Source organism: Gopherus evgoodei, chromosome 2 (genome assembly GCF_007399415.2).
Source record: "Gopherus evgoodei ecotype Sinaloan lineage chromosome 2, rGopEvg1_v1.p, whole genome shotgun sequence".
Taxonomy (NCBI): domain Eukaryota; kingdom Metazoa; phylum Chordata; order Testudines; family Testudinidae; genus Gopherus; species Gopherus evgoodei.
This window is the reverse complement of record NC_044323.1, coordinates 76491017-76512910: the sequence shown is the minus strand read 5'-3', so window position 1 is coordinate 76512910 and position 21894 is coordinate 76491017. Positions and strand designations below refer to the sequence as shown.

General features: G+C 43.3%; 1 protein-coding gene across 6 annotated transcripts in view; it reads right to left on the bottom strand.

Annotated features, from left to right (window-relative positions):
* CNOT10 (CCR4-NOT transcription complex subunit 10) overlaps positions 1–21894 on the bottom strand; it is a 66986-nt gene that overhangs the window by 21824 nt on the left and 23268 nt on the right. For 4 of the 6 annotated variants that reach the window (XM_030551024.1, XM_030551018.1, XM_030551023.1 and 1 more), the window contains 6 exons: positions 16295–16412; positions 14568–14717; positions 13107–13309; positions 8733–8854; positions 7615–7791; positions 3578–3703 (listed from right to left, as the gene is read on the bottom strand). In XM_030551024.1, coding sequence (XP_030406884.1) covers positions 3578–3703; positions 7615–7791; positions 8733–8854; positions 13107–13309; positions 14568–14717; positions 16295–16412 — 896 coding nt within the window. The remainder of the gene's footprint in view (positions 1–3577; positions 3704–7614; positions 7792–8732; positions 8855–13106; positions 13310–14567; positions 14718–16294; positions 16413–21894) is intronic. The other 2 variants (XM_030551020.1, XM_030551021.1) reach the window with 2 other exon arrangements.

Here is a 21894-nt window from a genome sequence, read left to right as displayed (position 1 = left end):
CCACCCAGAGGTGGCGTGAGACAGGGACAGGGCATGTGCAACGCACCCAGGCACTGCTACTAGAAACCTCTGATTACAAGTGCAGGGGCACAGATTCACCTAAAGTGGAGCATGCACAAGGACAGACACTCCTTGAAGAACAGGCTAGAGCTGAGATTTGTTTTTGTTAAATTTCCTAGTTAAGAACACCAAATTCCAGTAAGGGGTTGAATTTGACTCTACATAATGTGCAGACTTTGTTTTAGAACAGACTAGAAATAACACTTGTACCTTTTGCCATCACTGTCCCCAAAAGCACCAGTTATACAAGAAACTGCTTTAATAATCCTAAGGGAATTGTGCACCAAAAAATTAAAAATTCTGTGCACAATATTTTAAAATTCTGAAATATTCTGCATATTTTATTTGTCAAAACATCACAATATAATCACTCTAGTTTCAATTATTTTGGTAATTTATTTCAAAATACCTTTCAACAAGTATGTCAACAATATAGACAGCAGCAAAAAAGATTCCCCAGGAATAGAGAGTTAAAGTAGCCCTTACAACCCAGTTCCAGTTGTCCCATCAGGGAACGTGATGTGGTACGACCCTGCCCTTCCTCACCCCTTGCCAGAGCTGGGTCTCCCAGGCCCTCTCCTGTCACCAGGAGACTAAGGATTAAGCCCACAGCCAGAACAGGCAGCCTCTATCGCCCGCCCCGGGCTCTGCAGTGTCCAGCTGCCCCTAGTGGCAGGCAGCCAGCAGCCCCAATTCTGCAGGGGAAATATGGAATTCTGTGCAAATTCTGTATTGCGCAGTGGCACCGAATTCCCTCAAAAGTAATTTAAAGTTTCTAAACTTATTTACTGGAAGCTTTACAGAGTGACAGGAAAAATCAGAAAGATACATAAGATTTGATTTTAATCAATCAGACTTGAGTTAGGAAAGGTCATGAAGAAGTTGAGAGTCTTCTGTTTATTCCTCCACCACTTAAGAAACAAAATTAAAAGGAGAAGTGAGAACAGAAGCCTGGCCATCACACCTTTACATTGCCCTGAAAATCTAATGCTTGAAGCTTCTACTGCAAGTGCACTAATCTGACCCACTGTATCTGTGCAATGCTGTTGCTGGTCTCCTGGTCTTTAATAGCCTCCATAGTTCAATGAACTATACCCCTAGCTGTAATTTTACAACATGCAAGGCTCAGTTTGAGTCAGCGATCAATCTCGGTCTATAAATCAATTGCCTGACCATGACAAAACTTCATATTTTGTTTAATTTGTCCAATTTACTTCCACACCAGAGTGGTGATTTCTAGTTTTGGAAGGCTGAAATGTCAAACCGCTTCTTTGCGCTTCTTTACTGGACTGATAAAGTATAAACCGCTCTTTGCTTGTGCATGGACCAGAGATCAGGGCTTTTGTATTAAAAGGGAGCACAAGAAATACAAGCAAAACTATTAAACGTAAAATCTGATGTTGCTAAGCTCGTATTCTGGGCTTCCAGAATCCCACACACAAACCCAAAACACACCAGCACCACCACCATCTTCTGATGATCTTCACATTCCACTGTATCAAATGGTATCACTTAGACTAGAGAACAAGCAGCAGTATATAAACAGAAAGCAAAATTACTACAGGACTACATACACTTGAGGAATTCAGTTCAACAAAGCACTGGATTTTAAGGTCCCATGCATTTTAGTTTTTAATGCAGCCAGATTTAACCGGTTGGTACTTCTCCAATCCAGTTCTGAGGTAATGGGCAGGAATGACCAAAGAATGGAGATGTAATGGTCCCAGTGTGCTAGAGGTGGCTTTTTGCCAGAACCTTCCAGCCTAATGTTTTAATACACTAGAACACGGAGTTAGTTGACCTGGGGTTTCCAGCAGTGGCTTGGTTTTGCCACACATAGCAAGTGTGTGCACTTCAGATTCTTTTTGCACTTAGAATAAGGTCATATGTGTATGTTTTTTCCCCCAAATGGTACACCCTGAGATTTCAGTCACTTGCGCAGAACTAAAGTGAAGCGATTGAGGAATTTGAGGTGAAAAACTGTACTTTTTAAAAGGTCAAAAATAATATGGGACAAAGATTTTTTCAAACTGAGTTTCATATTATGTACAGTCAAAGGCTAAATATGAATAGACTAATAAAGCTTTAACATGCATACTTACTTACTCTCATATATATCTCAAAATGTGAAGTCATGATTTAAAAAAATAAAATAAAAATTATAGAATCCATGAAATGGGACAAATAATCATGTTTAGTTTGGTCTGCCAGTTTGCCACATTCTGTACTCACCCACGTAAAAAGAAAAATCACCAGCAGACATCAGCAGCTGCCATTACTGACTAAGTGCTTAACATTCAATGTATAAGCACCTATCACCTTGATGTCCAAGTGCCGTGTGTCTGAAGAATTGCTAATGGAAAACTAGTCAGTTACATGTTCCAGGGCTACAAGAAGACATGCTAGGGTGTAAGCTTTAAAATCAACCACTTTAGCAATGTTAAAGGCGTGCCTTGTATTGGCTAGACCTTTAAAATGTACTAGGTTAGCCCGTTTTAGCTAACGCATGCTCATATCACATCTTTAAATTCTAGTCTAGGTAACTCTTTAGAAAACGTATTTTGATTATAGTCCTGATATATGAAAAACTACTATAAGTATGCAATAAGATTACTTTAATAGCTTTTAGTTGTCTTAACATCCTTCAGTGGAATATGCTAGTTTCTTAAAATAGATATGGTGGCTATCACACGTGGTTCAAAACCTCAGTTCACTACCTTGTCACCTGTATTATGGGAGTCCTGATGTGGAAGTGGGATTTGCACTAACATTACTTTTATTTTCAATCTGTCCGAGAAAAATGGGATATTATAGGCTGGCATTAAAGCTAGCCTTACTAGTGCTCTAGAACAGTGGTCCCCAACCTTAAGGATCGTGGTGGCGATCGAGCATCCACCAAAATGCCACCGAAATTCAGCAGCATTTTGGTGGCACCGCCTCTCAGTGACACCACTTGTCACTGACAAGCGGCGTCATGGAGAGGCATTGCCGCCGAAATGCCGCTGAGATGCTCAACCGCGGACCAGGACGTGGGCGCATTTAGATGCCCCCTGCGGGCACCGTGTTGGGAACCCTTGCTCTAGAAGGAAAAGGCAACATAATGAAACCTCAATCATTTCTATTAATGGCAGCAGGAATCACAGATTCTTAACTTTGTAAGGTGAGCATGCTTTTTTCCCTTTTCTTTTCTTTTTTTAAATGTAGTAAAAGAGACATTAGACTTGTGTACAAACCTCAAAGCTACAGATTTTTTTTTTTACCTGTACCCTGCTCTTTATTGAGTTTTACTCTTTTAATTAAAAATGTAGCCTTAAGGAAAGAAAGTAAAACCTTCCTCTTAGATTAATATTTATCTAATTTCCTTGTAATCTGCTGATAGTTCATTCTATGCCTAGTAGCTGTGATGTAGTTTGAGTGCAATGTGACTTCTTTCTTTTTTTAAAACACTTTTGCACTACAGTCTGACATTCTGCTTGTTTTTGTTAGTTTCAAGTTCCTAAGCAATAGAAGTACTTACCTTAAATTTTCTAATTCCTGTTTTCTCAGAGGTGAAGAAGGTGGAGCTGGAATGAATTTATCTCCTTCATGACTTTTACTGCTGAAATGAAGACAGCCTGTTAATTGCGAGCAGTGACCTTCGAGCCTTTAACAAAAAAAGAATGTAAATGCAATAACAATCACAGACACTAATCCTCCCTACTCCCCACCTTTAAAAAAAAAAAAAAAAAAAAAAAAAAAAAGACAGCAAGACTCCTATATGTTGAAATGGAAGCGGCTGGCAAACAAAAGTGAGGACTGGCAACACTTCAAGCATTGATATCATTAACAATTCCAGTTTTGGGGGGAGAGGGCAGGGGAGGCAATGACAACCTTTTACCAACAAAAGAAAATAAACACGAACACTACCTTACACAGCTTTAAGCTATTTTCAGAATTCTGTAGTAGAAACAACTAAAAAACTGGTAGATGCAGATTGTGTTGCGTTTGTATTAGAGATAGCTTCCTTCCTTTTAAACTTAAGGGAAGGACAAGAAGAGGCCCAGTACAATTTGAATTTTTTAGCAATGTATCGTCAAATTAGAGGAATTCTTTATAATATTAATATATTTTAAAAAAATACCACAAACCACACCAAGAATCCACTTATTTTTTCAGTTAGTAAAATTCTAATGTGAAACTTGAAATATACACAAATATTTGGACAATCCAAGACATATTTCCCTCTCAAAACTTGTATTTACACCATTTCTTTTTCTTGAACAAAAATTTTGAAAGTTTAAAGCGTCTGCTGCCAAAGATGGAAGGAAAGCTGCTTTCTGGACTGGCAAACATGGAAATGCAGTTTACCGTAAGTTGAAAAACAGCTTCCTTCTAAGGTGGAGAAGACTGCACTTGCATTTCTGCAGAAAAAGCAACAAAATTTGGATACAACAGACCAAGATTTTGGTTTAGATTTATTTTTTTATTTTTGCCCACTTCACAAACAGTGAGACATTTTTCACCCAAGTCTAGTACTTCTTCATCTGTTTACCACAAGCACTACCTCATACATGTACAGATGAATGAGGTTATTCCAGTGCAAACTTCAAACCAAACATCAAGAGAAGTACAGAATTAAAGGAACCCTGTACCTAAAGTTGTAGAAAACACACACACAAAACCACCCCCTTTTCACCAGGGGAATGTCTGTTACAAGGTCAAGGCTGCACAATATTTTCAGTAGAATGTCACCATGTTGGTTGTTCTATTGTCTCCCTACCTCCAAATAGACATGGTTCCCAGCTGAATGGAATGGATGAAAATTCTTTCAGAACTTGGCAGCATGAATTTAGGAAGAGAATACTTAGTTACTGGACTTTCGGGGGTCAACAGTGCTCCTTGGGAGGTATAGTGATGTTAGTTATAGAAGCATATGCTTTTGAAATCATACGACAGTAAGAAATCCTCGTCTACAATGCACATTTTATCTTCCTCCCTCCTGTTAAGGAAAAGGGACACACTAGGAAAGATTCACTAAGAAAAATCACAAGTTCTGGACTGTGGTCATGAAGGATTTCTAAGGAAAGATGGTGGAAAAAAATACTCCCAACTGCAAGAAGAAAAAAAAAAAAGATGTTTCCTTTAAATATCTCACAGACTGAATTCCCTAACTGTTAAAGGGATAAATGGCTTTTCTGCACTTTCAGTACTATATATTGGAACTTGGGTATAACAAAAATGCAACTTTCTATTATTTTCCGTAAACGAACCGAGACCTCCCACATTACCTGTTTTTCCCTACAAAGCTGGTGTTCTAATCATTTTCTCCGAGAACTGTGTCCATGAAAGGTGAGGGACTCACCAGCCTTACACCAGGCAGGAACCAAGAAAAGTTATCTACATAATTTTGTTAATATTCTTCTCCAACATCCCTGATTTTATATGGGAGTTCAGAGAAGTGTGTAAAGAGAAATCAGGATGAAACCAGAGTCTCCATGTTGGATCTGACGTTCACTGGCTTTGCTATGTTTTTAGAAACTTTATAAACCAATGGAGTTTTTTCTTAAGATTCCTTTTGCAGATGTGTCATTTTTTGTAGTTTATATTTTTAATTGCCAACTTTATGCTTCTTTCCTTCACATTTCCTAAATCCAACCTCCAACCCCCACCTCAGAAATGAGCATAATATCACATACAACACCCAAGAGTGCTATGTCTATGGACCAAATCTGAGGCCAAGGCAAATGTTTAGAACTGAAGCATAAGACACTAAGGGCTTGTATACACTTAAAATGCTCCAGCAGCATAGCTGCCCCTGCTGCAGCTGTGCTGCTGTAGTGTGTCAGTGGAGATTCTCTGCAGTGACGGGAGGGGTTCTGTAGTTAGTTGCTCTAGTGAGTGTCTACACTGAAGCACTACAGTGGCACAGCTGCACTGTTAGGCCTGGTCTACCCTGCGGGGGGGGGGGGGGGGGGGGAAATCGATCTAAGACACGCAACTTCAGCTATGAGAATAGCATAGCTGAAGTGGACATATCTTAGATTGACTTAGAATCACTTACTTTGCATCCTCGCAGCGCAAGATCGACAGCCACTGCTCCCCCATCAACTCTGCTTCCGCCTCTCGCCTTGGTAGAGTTCCGGAGTCGACGGCAGAGTGATCGGGGACCGATTTATCGTGTCTACACTAGACGCAATAGAACAATCACTACCCACCAATCCAGTAGGTAGTGTACGTACCCTTAGTCTGTAGTCACTGTAGTTGGTCCACCTCCCTGAGAGGCAGTAGCTAAGTTGACAAATTCTCCCATTGACCTAGTGCTCTCTACACTGGGGGTTAGGTCAGCATAGCTAAATCTGTCACTTGTGTGGATTTTTCACACCCCCAAGAGATGTAGCTATTCCAATGTGAGTATTCAGCATAGACCAGTCCTGAGAATTACAGCAGTATGTGCATGCCCGAGGTGACTGGGAAAACAAAAACAACCATCAACATATTTAGCATTTGTAGAACATAAGTAAAGGCAGTGAAAACATTCATAAAAATCAATTTACCGTATATACTCGTTCATAAGCCAAATTTTTTTTTAGTAAAAAAAGGGAAGCACCAAAGAAGGGGGTCGGCTTATGAACAGGTATAGAGAGGGAGAGGTGGGACATAGCCCCTTCCCCCCAACAGAAGGAGCAAGGAGAGACAGCACAGCCAGCAGAGCCAGAAGAGAAAAGGTGGGGCCAGAGTCTCTCTGCTTCTGCCCATGTTGCTCTCCCCCCCAGCCTCCAAAGCAGCTGCAGCTCTGGGGCTGGCAGGCTGCAGAGAACCAGAGCGTGCTGCGGCCGTGCTGCCCAGCCTGCTGGAGCAGCTCCAGCCAGGGCAGAGACATCTTCCCCTGGCTCTCCCCAGATAAGGTGGAAAGGAATGGGATGGGGAGAGTGTGGGGGTCCTGGCCTCGGGGCAGAGTCATGTGGGAGGTGATCACAGGGGTTACTCTCCTGACCCCCAGCTTTTCCCCACCAAAAAATTTCCCCACCAGTTGCTGTCTCGGCCCATCAGGGTAAGCAGCTGGCATGCCAGGACACTTTGTTTACTTAGGTTCACCTCCGTGCCTGTGGACTCTCAAGGTAAACAAACCATCTTGGCTCGCCAGCAGCTTATCCTAATGGCCCAGGAGCCAAAGTTTGCTGACCCCTGAAATATAGGGTCGGCTTATGAATAGGTCATAAAAATTTTCGATTTTTACTTATCTATCGGGGGGAGCGCTTATAAATGAACTGGCTTATGATCGAGTATATACAGAAATTGTTGAAGGGTAGTTTTTGTTTTATTTTGAAAGAAAAGTATTTGATGATGGAAGTCCAATCACTAGTTTTTCCTCGGGTTTGCTTAGTATACTTAAATTCTGTTACACCAATAGCAGTTTTTTTTGCATGGAGACTTTGCAGGTGCGTTTGAGATCGTGTTTTCTATTTTTCTGCCTGTCAAACTACAGAACAGACAATAGGCACAGAAATCTCACCCAGAAGCTGTGGATGAAAAAAAGTTTTTTAAAATAACTGAAACATCTACTATTGTATTTACCTGCATGCTTCACTGCTTTCATTGTTCTCTGCATTTCCCCCCAACTGGTTGTTAGTTTTAGATCCATTTTCCTGCTTTGGCTCCTGCTGATCTTCCGGCAGCAACAGCAAGGCATTTCTTAGACAAATTGCTGCAAACTCCATACTGGCTACGGGGATAGCTGAGGACTGCCCATCACTTGAAAGATAGAAGTTAACTAGTAAATATGCTAATATTATTGCTATTTTGTTAAAAATATATAACGCTTTGGAAAACGTGAGTTCAGGAAGACACAGAACAACTCTGTCCTATGGACCAGGGGAAGATTAATTTCATGCTTTAATAAGCTGAATATTTAAATATTCACTCTATGCACTCAACAAAATGATTATATCTTAATTTAGGGCTCCATCCATAGAAGTCCCATATATTCCAACAGGATCTCCCTAAACAGAGTGCTGGTAATACCAGATCCTTCGGATGCAAAATTCCTTTTTGTACACTTCAGCTTGTAAAGAACTGAACACAGCATCATTGCACATACAAGAAAACAAGATGTGCAGGAATAACAGAATACATGCACACATTATGTTATGAAGCCTGAAGATGAAACCAATACATTCTACCACTTGAGAAATACAGGCAATTCACATATAATCACACTTTAAGTGTTATGGCTTTTACAAGATGAGGTGATTTAGCTAACATGTCATAAAACTTTGTACATCTTATCTATTAGATCCCTACTCTAGGCTACTTTCTAGCATAGAGTTTTTGTGATGATAATTTCCCTTTCTATAAACAATTCAACATGCAACTAGATGGAAAATATGAATTCTAGAGAGATTAAATTAAGAAGTGGCCAACTAAAACTTGAGTTTCATTAAACACATACATAAGCCTTCTGTTGCCCATCCAACACTAGACACCCACTAAGACCCCAGGCTTGTAAACATTTCAACACGAGTAACTTTAACCATATGTATAGTCCCATATAAATCAATGGGAATATTCACAAGAATAAAGTTACTCACATTTAAAGACAGGAAAGTTTAGAATATTTTTTTCTGGTAAACAGCCACACACCCTTCACAGAGATGAGCAGAAAGTAACAGAGTATAGAAAAATTGTGTACTTACTTATAAACAACATTCTGTATTGATTGTGATGCAAGGACTATTTTACGGTGATAGCCTTGACCTACTATAGATTGTACAATTCCTTTTTTGCTTGGAAGACCTTTAGTTTCTTGTTCTGATGTCTAAAGGAAGAAGGATTGAAAATATCAGTGAGGCTGAACCGGTGATCTTCTTGACATAAAAGCTAACTACAGGGCTGAGAAAAGAAACATTTTATGTACATTACCGAACTCAGCTAACCTCCAGACAAATTGCAAATTAATGTAGATGGTAGAATACCCCAGAAAGTTTTACCGTCATCCAAATATCATGAAGGATGAGGAACTTTTAATTTGTCCTCACAATGCAATTTTATTGTACCCCAACTAACTTGAAGTTTCAGGGATTATTTCTGATAATTTGTTCAATAGTCTATTGACCTAGTTTTTCCTCTATTATAAAAAGAAGAGGTAGATGAACCAAGTCATCTTCAAAAACAGTCAAATTTAGTATTGCCAGGACGTTAAAAAGTTTCACGTAATATGGAGCTAAATAAATCTAAGATACCAATATTTATATTTGACCTCACCTCCCTATTCTTGCCCTCCATTTGTTGTCCCCCATATTCAATAGATGCATGGGTCGAGTGGTTCCTCTCCTTGCACTCAGGGGGATGGCCTTTAGTTTTAGGTTAGACTACAGCCACCCATCCCAAGTATTTCAAATAGTACAAACTTTCCAACTTTGCAACAAATGAAGGTGGGGTCTTATAGACAAATCTCTTTCACTACACAACCCTAATTTATCCCCAGAGCAGGTCTATCTTGTGCCCTGAATGAGGCAGGGGTCCTGGGCAAAATTCAGTACATAATCATGTAATTAAAGACTCCATTATAAGATATATGCACAAGGGAGCAGAATTAAGATTCCACAGGCAATCTTATTCCTCACATTCCGTAACTTTTGAGTGCTTGACTTTGCAACTTTAACTTTTTAATGCAGTTTTTTTGTGTGTAATTTCCTCGCTATTAAAAAAATAAACAAACCTAAAAACCAGAAATTCCATCATGTGAAAGCATCTTGATCTTTCAGGGGTCATCAAGAAAATGTGACATATCCTTTTGCAGTGTGTTTCACAAGTATTTGCTGACAGCAGAGGAACATCAAGACTCAGCAACCTTGGGTTCAATTCCAGGTTCAGGGGGAGGTGGGAGGGGGAGAAGCGTGCTCTTCCAGGTACAGACCCTTCACTTCCTGATCCCCTCAAGCCAGACTTCTCCTACCTGTGTCCCCTCCAACCTGTTCTTGTGTCAGTCGCATCTCCTCATACAAGTTTCTTCCCCAAACCCAGCTTCTAATCCCAGTTCCAGTCCTAGTCTCCTTCTTTCCATGTCCAAATCCCAATCTTTCTCCCCATGCCCCCTGTAAAATCTATGGCTTCCAGTGCCAGTCTTCCTTGCCAAGCTTCTCTCCCTAGTCTCCGTGCCCAGCCAGTACCAGGATCTTCTCCCTTCCAGCTCTTGTTCCCTCTGCATTTCAGTCAAGTTGCTGCTCCTGCTGCACACTGCCTGGTCACCAGCAGAGGGAATATTGAGAGCACAAGAGAGCAGGAAGACTCAATTCCAGTGCCTGGTGCCACAGCAGCCAGAAGCAGCAACTGCAGGGAAAGTCCAGCTCAGCCTCTGCAATCCCAGGCTGAAGTATGCTCAGTGCAGACAGAATATTTGGAGAATTTGGCTGCCACACTAAGACATTTTTTATGGAGCATGTGCTAGCAGATTTTTTTTGTCATAATTTGGCTAGACTTCCATGGGGAAAGCAAAAGCCACATCCCTGACACGAACACAACTCCCCTGGCCAAATTTCAAGACCTGGCTCCAAAACAGGCACTACAGCTTTTCAACAAAATGGTTTTAAGAATTTTTAACATGGACAAAAGGACATTTTCCCTTAAACAGCTGAACCATTTTTGCTGAAACTTTCGAAGAGATTCATTGTGAGGTAGGCACCCAACATGGACACTTTCAGCCTACACAGTTTAAGTTTGCCAAAGTTATAAGCAACTGAAAACAAGGTCTTCCACTGAGAAGAGCCAGGAAACCTCAATTATAGAAGCAGCTACCAGTTCCATCTATAATAAAATAAAAGTACATTTCTAGCCCACAACAATTGTGAAGAAAAGCATGAAAATGTGATCCAATGCAATGACGACATCTGCCTGAGCTTGCAGAGAGCATAAAGCAGTAGCTTTAACAGATATGAATTGCCCCAGTATCTCAGTGGGGTGTTAACTCCCAGCCTCAGCAAATATCCCCCCACCAAACTCGACATCATCCCAACATGGGTCAGTGTAGCAGGAGGAGAATAATCAGTGGGCTTAGCTCATCCACTAAAATAAATATCATAGGTGCTGGGGAAAGAACTGGGGGCCCTCCTGCTGCCACCCTTGCTTCTCTTGGAGGAAGCTGGGGGAGACCATCCTGTCAGCTGCTGGTGCACTCCAGGGGAAGAGAAGAGGGTCTGAAAGTGTTTGTAGGAGCAAATACATGAGCAGAAGTGCATGCGATAAAGAGAACAAGAATGGATAAACAGGATGGGAAAAGTAAAAAAGAACAAGAAATTTCAACTTGATACTGTGAGAGAAAAGAGTTTCCAGTGGAGGAATTCAAAGAGAAGATGATGGGATCAGAATGACACACAGAGATGATGCATTTTTGTATAGACTGGATACAGCGGCCCAGATTTCAGAGAAGCCAGAGAGAAAGAGGGCGCAGCAATTGAGATAGGAAATTATGAAAGCATGCAGTGGAGTTCCGGATGTGTGAAAAGAAAGGAAAAGGTACTATACCAGGATTCCACACATATCACAGTGTAGCTTGTTGCTTATATCCTGTTTAGATTCTTACTGCATGCAGTCCATGGCTACATTGAGAAAATATTTATATTAGAAAGGATTAAACAAAAAAATAAGTCCTAAGGGATACATACCAACCCTCATGAACCAGAACCAGGACAAATGCCAACCACTAAGGGACGCCAGTTAGAAAGATCCTTTATGGGACAAGTATTCCTCTACAGGCTTCTGCCCACCTTATTTTAAAGCATCTAGTACTGGTTACTATCAGAGACAGGACATTGGACTAGATGGAGTGATACAGTAAGACAATTTGTAGGATATAGATACCAGCATATTCAGCAGTAAATAAACACAGGTCACAAGAAGCCAGCAAAAACATCTGCGCGTGAAAATGTAACAATATACTTTCACTCAAATCGTACATCTTGGCATATGGATGTGGAATGTGTGCAGGGAGAATTTCCACTGGGACTGGGAAAAGAGAGTGGGAGAGAAGAGAAAGAAATCCACCCCAATGCCACAGAGCAGCAGCAGCAATGCTGTAACTGCTAGTAACGGCCTGCATGAATTTTTATGCTCCCACAAAGGAACTGGCCGGCAGTTCCACCTTAACCGTACTACTTCGCATCCCCAAAAAACTCCTTGCACTGGGAGCCCCAGCACAGCAGAACTTCACAGCACAGAGGAAGATGTACAGACCACGCAAGACTTTTAAATCCTGTGATTCTCCTTTTCACAGTACAACTACACCGTTCTACTGAGTCAAGGAACAACATGGCCTGAAGATGGAGTAAAATTTTGCTATCAGTGTGAAAGTACAATGGGAAGGTTAGGTTCCATTAAGCACCCATGAATAGTGGGGTGAATGAGATGGCATGATAAGGCAAGTTTGAGTTTTCACCACGGAGAAGTAGCATGTTGTATCTTATTTGCAGGTGAAGCCCACTGCAGACTACCGCTGATTCTTTCCTCATCTTTATTTTTAGCCCAAAAATAAAAAGTCAGTACAAAAATCAAATCTAAGCCATGCAGAGACTTGGAGACAACTCAGCTTCAAAGCATGTTAAATATGTCTACCAAGTATTCCAATGAGTTAAATATGGTCTAAATGCATTAATGCCATGTAAATTTGCCAGGAGAAAATCATGCTTCACTAGTCTCATATACAGCCTATAACTTTAGTGAGAAAGTGTTGTAACATCCACGTACATATTTTCCTGTTATCCCTTACTAATATTCTAAAAAAAGCTACCATGACATTTTTTGACCTTATAGCAATCAGTTAACCTCCAGACCTCAATTTCCGTTTCTATAAAATGGAGATACCGCTTATCAGTTTTTGTAAAGCAGGTTGATATCTTCATATTAAAAGAATCAGATATAAATTCACAATATTATATTATATGCATAATTAAATATTGAAGAAGCAGGCCTATTCCATGTACAGTAGAACTCATGGAATATTTCTTCTTTTCAAAAGGATACTGGTTTTTAGAAGTGTTGTGTGATCAGATGGCTTCTGAAGCAGACTTACTTACCCCTTTGTTGGCAGCAATGCAGCATTCTGCTAGTCTTAACCAGAGGCGTGGATTTGAGTGGTACACTTGGACAGCTTCTATCAAGCATTCAAAAGCAGCCAGGGGCCTCCCAATATGTAAAAGCTGAATTCCACAGTTGTATAGCAACTCATACCGTTTATTAGTCAACAATGTACACATAGGTCTCCCTGAAAATTTCTTGCCTGAGAGAGAGAGAGAGAGAGAGAGAGAGAGAGAGAGAGAGAGAGAGAGAGAGAGAGAGAGAGAGAGAGAGAGAGAGAGAGAGAGAGATTAGATAATATTGGGTATCCAGTTTAAGAGGGCAGAAATGAAAGAGCACTGCTGGAAAAATAATTGCATCATGTAAACATTCACTAATTTTCCTCTGTAAATAAAATTTCTCCCACCTTAGAGCTGACCTCAGAACAAACAAATGCACCTTACTCATTAGAGTACAGACTGCTTTAAATCTCATTAACTATGCTGATTATTCAATATATTACATAGTAACATAATAAAAAAAAAGAAATATTATACAACTCTAAAGTCAACTAAATGCCCTTGGCTGCTTCTTCATTATTCTCAATTTTTGTAAAATTAGTTCCTCTTTTAAAAAGTACCTGTTTTGCTATTTTAATACAATTATAATCAGTCGCTGCCTTTTTACTGACATTATGCTCTATACTACCATAATACACACTTATAAGAATTAACAAGCCACACAGAGAACTAGTTGTCTAATAGGTAAAGTGTGGACTTAACATAAAATGAAATGTGACTTGATGTTGGATTTCTTGTCTCAAAAAAAAAAAAAAAAAACAACAAAACAACCCACTAATACTAACAGACTGAGTTACAATTAGGAGATATAGTATCTCAGGATTTTTCTTTTTTTAAAAAAACTGATTATATCAAAGTCAGCATCAGATAAACATAATGGAATCAGACTGAATTGTAGGTGAAAGTTCATACAACCCTGGAGAGTTCACTAACAAAAAAGGTTGAGATAAGTTTATATTTAAGACAAAAAACACAGTTAAAATGATTTTTAAGGCAGTAAATGAGAGAGACTTTCAAATCTTGGTGACTCAAACTAAGTCAGCAAGATCATGAGTAATGGTTTTAATGATGTACAATAGGGCAGGAGAACTGTGTTTATTTCAGATCCTCTTGACTGACAATCAAATAGTATAAACAAGTGTAGAAATAATTACCAAAGCTTCCAACATGCTGAAGCAAGCAAGAAAATGACACACATTTCATTGTCTATTTCTGACAGCAGGCAGCTATACTTTGAAATCACGTACACTCAAAACTCCCTTCCTTCTTACTCTGTCCCTTGTGGATCACTGAACGGTAATCACTAAAAAGAAGTACTAAAATAAGCTCTCCAGTAACCATTTATTTAAATCAAAAAACACTCACTCCTTCACCACGCTTTTCGTCTGTTACAAGTCTTACCTGGGTCTGTGCTACCCGCTCCTAATTGGGCACATGCATTATCATTTTCCTGCAGGGCCTTTTTAAAGTAGAAAATTCCTAAATTGTGCTTTCCCATAGCAAAATGAATGCAGCCGAGATTGTTCCAAAACATGCACCTTAAGCATTCACCTGAGAAAACAGCAAAATATAATCAAAATCAAAACATTTTCATAGCTCAGGACGTTCTTAGCAAGATACTCCTGTGAAGAGCTAAACTAAACATAGTATGATATGATCTATTGTGAAGACCAATGAGACAATAAATTAACCACCTATGACTTCTGTGTACCATTTTACTTCCTTTGAACACATAACATTATTTAATTTGTTAAGTGGTAAGGGGTTTGGTGAGCTTCTCATGCATCATGTTCTCGAACAGCAGGGTACAAAACCACTTTGGCAGATTTCAATTTACAGCACATTAATCTGAAAGTTCTCTTAGTACTTAAATGTGTAAACACTTGCAGTTTTCTGACATATGGCTCCTGTAAGAAGGAAATTCTTACATGACATTATCTGCTCAATGTTTAATAAAATAAGCAAATACACTAATCCAACTATACAAGCAGAAGAGAAATGAGGGCTTCTCAGATTGAGATGGCACACAAATATGGTGTTCAGATAATACTGACAATTTAACTTTTGACCTATTTACTTATAAAGGCAGTTTCACAAGGTTGCCACTAATAAAGAATAATTTAGTTTCTAAATTAAGCAACTTCATATTTTTTAATTGTGTCTATTCAAGCAGTCAGAGAACTGTGATATTTCCAAGGCAAATTCCATGACTATATTCATGTAGCTGCCATTTCCTCCATCAATTCCTGCTAGATGAAGAAACATCCTTGTGGTGCAAGAGGTTTCACAGAGCACCATAAGAAGTGTCACAAAAAAACGCTGAGTATGAAATTTTATGGAAGAAAGGGCATTTAATAGCTATATTATTTAAACTATAAAACACAGAAAGGTCTTCTCTTGCACTAAACCCAGTTTTATAATTTGTATGAACTGGGTTTTCCAGTGTTTTAAGATACCAATATTGGATAAAAGACTATTTTTATGCCTTCCATCTTATTTGAAAGAAGATATAAATATTTACAAGTAGATTAAGCTCCACAAGATTTGAGGCAACCCCAACACTCCATGCAAACTTTGAATTCACCCTACAGCTAGCACAGTTTCTCCTATATATTTCTCCCTTGGGCGCAGCATAGAACCTCGCGCTCACCTTCCATTATACTTCTAGTTTCTATTGGTCCAAACATAGGCATTTCCCCCCCCATAAGAGAAAAAAAATAAAACCCTCACTTCTTCATATGTCAACACTCCTAAATATCTGATAGGCTGGATTACAGTTTTGTTTTGTTTTAAAAACAGACAAAACATTTAAGGCTGGGAGGAAAAGGATGTGGAAAATGAGTTAAGGAAGATAAAAAAAAACAAAACACCACCACCACACATGGTATTTAAGGCCCCAGCGTTGCAAACACTTACACACGTGCTTAACTTGAACACTTGTAAGTAATCTTACTGAACTCAATGAGAATTAAAACACTGGAAAACCCAGTTCATACAAAATATATTTAAAAAAATGGATTTTATGTGCCAGAAAATGTCTTAAAACTGAACTCAGCGAGACTACTTGTGTGTGAAGATAAGCACATGGGTAAGTGGTTGCACAATCAGAGTTTTATGTTTTATTTTACCTGTTTTCATGAATCCGGGATGTTCAGCAATGTTTGAGCTGTTCAACAGTTTTACTGCTTTCCGATAATTGCCCCTCAAATATTCAAAATTGCTCTTAAGAAAGAGAGAAGGAGCAGACTGTGAAGAAAACAAAAATTATTACTTATCAATTGCTTTAGGAGATCTAACGTTAGTGTTAAACTGCAAAAGTCACAGTTTATTGACTATTGTTGCTATCTGAAAACAGAAAAAAGACGGTTACTCACCTTCGTAACTGTTGTTCTTCGAGATGTGTCGCTCATATCCATTCCAGTTAGGTGTGCGTGCGCTGCATGCACATTTGTCGGAAGATTTTTACCCCAGCAACACTAGGTGGGTCGGCTGGGCGCCCCCTGGAGTGGCGCCGCTATGGCGCCGGATATATACCCCTGCCGACCCAACCGCCCCTCAGTTCCTTCTTGCCAGCTACTCCGACAGTGGGGGAGGAGGGCGGGTTTGGAATGGATATGAGCAACACATCTCGAAGAACAACAGTTACAAAGGTGAGTAACTATCTTTTCTTCTTCGAGTGCTTGCTCATATCCATTCCAGTTAGGTGATTCCCAAGTCTCACCTAGGCGGTGGGATCGGAGTGAGATGTGGCAGAATGCAAAACTGCTGAGCCAAAGGCTACATCGTCTCTTGACTGTTGAACCAGAGCATAATGCGAAGCAAAGGTGTGGACCGAGGACCAGGTAGCTGCACGACATATTTCCTGGATTGGTACATGAGCCAGGAAGGCAGCAGATGAAGCCTGAGCCCTGGCAGAATGTGCAGTGAGATGGCTTGAGGGAACATGAGCCAAGTCATAACAAGTGCGGATGCATGCCGTCACCCAAGAGGAGATCCTCTGGGAGGAAACAGGTAGGCCTTTCATTCAGTCTGCCACTGTGATGAAGAGTTCGGGCGATTTATGAAAGGGCTTCCTCCGTTTGATATAAAACACGAGCGCCCTACGGACATCAGGGAGTGCAATTGTTGCTCCCATCGTGATGAGTGCGGCTTCGGGAAGAAGACTGGAAGGAAGATGTCCAGATTGATATGGAAGGCCGATACCACTTTAGGGAAGAACGCTGGGTGTGGTTGCAACTGCACCTTGTCCTTGTGAAACACAGTATACGATGGGTCCACCATAAGTGTCCAAAGCTCGGAGACTCGTCTGGCCGATGTAATGGCCACGAGGAAAACTGTCTTCCAGGACAGGTATAGCAGCAAGCAAGTTGCTAATAGCTCGAATGGTGGAGACATAAGTCTGGTTAAGACCAGGTTGAGGTCCCAGGTAGGGGCAGGGCGGCGTACTTGGGAGTACAGGCGCTCCAAGCCCTTGAGGAACCTGGAAACCATAGGGTGTGAAAACACGGAGCGGCCACTCTCCCCTGGGTGGAAGATAGAAATGGCCGCCAAGTGCACCCTCAATGACGACACCGCTAGGCCCTACTGTTTGAGAGACCAGAGGTAGTCCAGGATGGTGGAGATCGAGACCTCGGTGGGAGTAACATTTTGCGTTTCGCACCAGCAGGAAAAATGCTTCCACTTGGACAGATACGCAGATTGAGTGGAAGGTTTCCTGCTATCCAGGAGTATTTGTTGTACTGAGGCAGAGCAGCGTAACTCTGACTGGCTCAACCACGCAGGAGCCATGCCGTGAGGTGAAGGGACTGCAGGTCTGGGTGGTGAAGTTTGCCGTGGTCCTGAGTTATGAGGTCTGGGTGAAGAGGCAGGGTAATTGGGCTGGCTATTAACAGGTCGAGCAACATGGTGTACCAGTGCTGCCTGGGCCACGCTGGGGCGATCATGATCAAGTGAGCTCCGTCCCTGTGGAGCTTTAGCAGGACCCTGTGAACCAGCAGGAACGGTGGAAAGGCGTAAAGCAGTTGGCTCGTCCACGGTATCAGGAAAGCGTCCGAGATCGAGCGGGGGAAGAGACTTTGGAAGGAGCAGAACATCTGGCATTTCCTGTTCTCGCAAGAAGCGAAGAGGTCTATGCGGGGAAATCCCCACGTCCGGAAAACAGAATGAATAATGTCCGGACGGATCGACCACTCGTGAGAGCGGAAGGATCTGCTGAGTCAATCTGCCAGAGTGTTCCGAACCCCTGGGAGAGAGGACGCTACCAGGTCTATTGAGTGGGCTATACAAAAGTCCCAGAGTTGAATGGCTTCCTGACAAAAGGGGGAGGACTGTGTCCCCCTCCGTTTGTTTATGTAATACATGGCCGTTGTGTTGTCTGTGAACACTGAGACACAACGGCCTTGCAGATGCTGTTGAAATGCTTGGCACCCAAGGCGGTCTGCTCTCAACTCTCAGACATTGATGTGCAAGGCCAGGTCCTGAGATGACCAAAGGCCTTGAGTGTTAAGATGTCCAAGGTGAGTACCCCAGCCGAGAGATGACGCATCCGCCGTCAGGGCCATAGAAGGCTGGGGTGGATGGAACGGCATCCCTGCACACACCAGGGAGGGCATCAATCATCAGCCGAGGGAGCCTAGGAGTCTCGGGGGAACCATGAGGATCCTGTCTATATTGTGTCTCCCCAGGTGGTATACTAAGGAGAGCCAAGTTTGAAGGGGACGTAGGCGTAGCCTGGCATGCGTGGTCACGAACGTGCAGGCAGCCACGTGACCCAGGAGGCTGAGACAAGTTCGAGCCTAAGTGGTTGGGAATTTTTGTAGGCCTTGTATAATCGATATCATTGCGTGAAACCATGGCTGTGGTAATCAGGCCCTGGCGAGATTGGAGTCCAGAATGGCCCCAATGAACTCTATTCTTTGTGTGGGAAACAGAGTAGATTTCTCTAGGTTGATCATCAGGCCTAGTTGGATGAATAGGTCCTTGACGATGCCCACGTGCTGCGTTACTTGGGTCTCAGAGGCCCCGCGAATGAGCCAATCATCAAGATACGGGAAGACGTTATGCGTCGATGACGGAGGGAGACGCCGACTATGGCCATACAGTTTGTGAACACTCTTGGGGCTGTGGAGAGGCCAAATGAAAGGACGGTAAATTGGAAATGTTGACGGTTGACCACAAACCTGAGCTACCGTCTGCGCGGAGGATAAATGGCAAAGTGAAAATACGCCTCCTTCATATCGAGGGTGGCACACCGGTCTCCAGGATCCAAGGATGGGATGATGGTCCCCAGGGATACCATGTGGAACTTCAACTTTATCAAGAACTTGTTGAGTCCCCGCAGGTCTAGAATTGGTCTGAGACCTCCCTTCGCCTTGGGGATTAGGAAATAGCGGGAATAGAACCCTTTGCCCCTCAAGTCCTCCAGTACCTCCTCTATAGCTCCCATGGCAAGGAGGGACCGTACCCCCTGCAAGAGGATTTGCTCGTGAGAGGGATCTCTGAAGAGGGATGAGGATGGGGGGGGGGGAAATAAACTGAAGGCGGTATCCAAATTCTACCGTGCGTAAGACCCAACGATCTGAAGCTCGTTGGGTCCACGCAGGGAGGAAAGAGGAGAGGCGGTTGCAAAAGGGAGGGAAAGGATCCTGTTGAACAACTGGTACGTCACCCTCGGGCGCGCCTTCAAAAGTTTGGTTTAGGTCCCGCAGGTGGTTTGGCGGTGCCGTGATTCTGACCCCCTTGGGGTCCGGACTGCCGTCTACGATTGCCTCGGCCACGCCTCCTGCCGAAGTCCTGCCGCTGTCTAGGCAGGGGGTAAGGGCGCTGAGGCTGGGGCCAGAAGGGTCTGCACTGAGTCTGCGGTGGCTGCATCCCGAGCGAGCGCATGATCACCCTACTGTCCTTCAGACTCTGCAGGCTAGGGTCAGTCTTTTCTGAAAATAGGCCCTGAACCTTCGAAGGGCAAGTCCTGTATCGTATGCTGCAATTCAGGCGGAAGGCCTGACACCTGAAGCCATGATATTCGCCTCATGGTAATTCCTGAAGCCAGAGTTCTGGCCGTGGAGTCGGCTGCGTCTAACGAGGCCCGGAGAGAAGTTCTCGCCACCTTCTTTCCTTCCTCCAAAGGGGCCGCAAACTCTTGATGCGAGTCTTGGGGACTAGCTCTGTGAATTTCTCAACCGCCGCCCAGGTGTTATAGTTATAGCGGCTAAGCAGGGCTTATTGGGTTGCCACCCTGAGTTGGAGGCCCCCCGCAGAGTAGATTTTACATCCCAATAAATCCATGCGCCTAGCCTCCTTTGCTTTTGGGGTAGGGGCTTGCTGGCCATGGTGCTCGCTTTCGTTAACCGATTGGACAACGAGGGAGCAGGGTGTATGTACAGGTACTCGTACCCCTTAGAGGGCACCAGGTACTTCCTCTCAACTCCCCTAGCCGTGGGCAGAATAGATGCTGGAGACTGCCAGATGGTATCAGCCTTCGCTTGGATCGCCCGAATAAATGGTAAGGCCACCCTTGTAGGAGCGTCAGCTGACAAAATATCTACCACTGGGTCCTCTATCTCCGGAACCTCCTCCACCTGGAGGTTCATATTCAGGGCCACCCGTCTCAGGAGGTCTTGATGTGAGCTTAGGTCAATTGGAGGAGGGCCAGAGGAGGATGTCCCCACCACCGCTTCATCTGGAGAAGAGGAAGAGGAAAGGCCACGAACAATCAGGTCCTCCGTTGTCTCGTGGACTAAGGCGACATCCGGCTCCGGTGGGACCTGAGGATCTGGTGCCCAAATGGGAGTGTCCTCTGTAGCCGCAGGAGGGGGGCGGCTAACAGTAGCCTCCGGCAGCCGATGCTCCGACGGTACGGAGCGTGATGGCACTGGAGGTCCACCTTGGGCTTGGTGATATGCCCAAGGTGTACAGAAGGACCACTGATGAGGTCCTTGGTCTTGAGCCTGGGTCTCTTGGAAGACACGGCTGGGGACATCTAAGTCACGGTTCTGTGCATAGGAAGCATTGTCCACATGGGATGACAGATGCATGGCGAGACGGCCAAGGAGGAGCTGAAAACCCCTGAGAATGGTCTCCATCCCTGGGTAGTCTGTCTGTACGCTGCAGCGGAGAGCGGTACCGGGCACTGTATCGGTACCGGGAACGAGATCGGGACCTGCAACCGGAACGGTGCCGGGAGGTCAACCGGGACCTTGAAACTCGATGCCAGGAGCGGCTGCGAGAGGTGCGGTGCTGTGAGCTTGATCGGTACCGAGAGCACTGGGCCGGCAAACGGGGTCTTGAATGGTGCCGCGAGTGCGACCGGTACCGAGACGGAGAACAGTACCGGGACCAGGATCGGCGAGAGGACCGAGAACACCGGCGGGACCATGATCGTGATCGGCGCCTCTCAGTGGTGCCAACAGAGGATGGTCTCATTAGGGCAGGCTTGCCTATGGACTGTATATCCCACACCGGCGGTGCTGGGGGTTGAAGCAGCACAGACTCCATCAGTGCAATCAGTTCCCTTGCCGTAGAGAATGTCTCCGGCATGGAGGGAATAGTAAGCTCAACCACGGCGCGTGCTGGGGAGCTGTGAGGCACCAGATTCGACGGCTCTTGCAGGACCGGAATTGACGGTGCTGAAGTTGTCGGTGCCACGGCAGCTGTCGGTGCTGGGTGGTCCAACTTAGGCGGGTGCTCCGACTGCGGCATGGACACGGAAGCCACAGGAGTCTTATGTTTT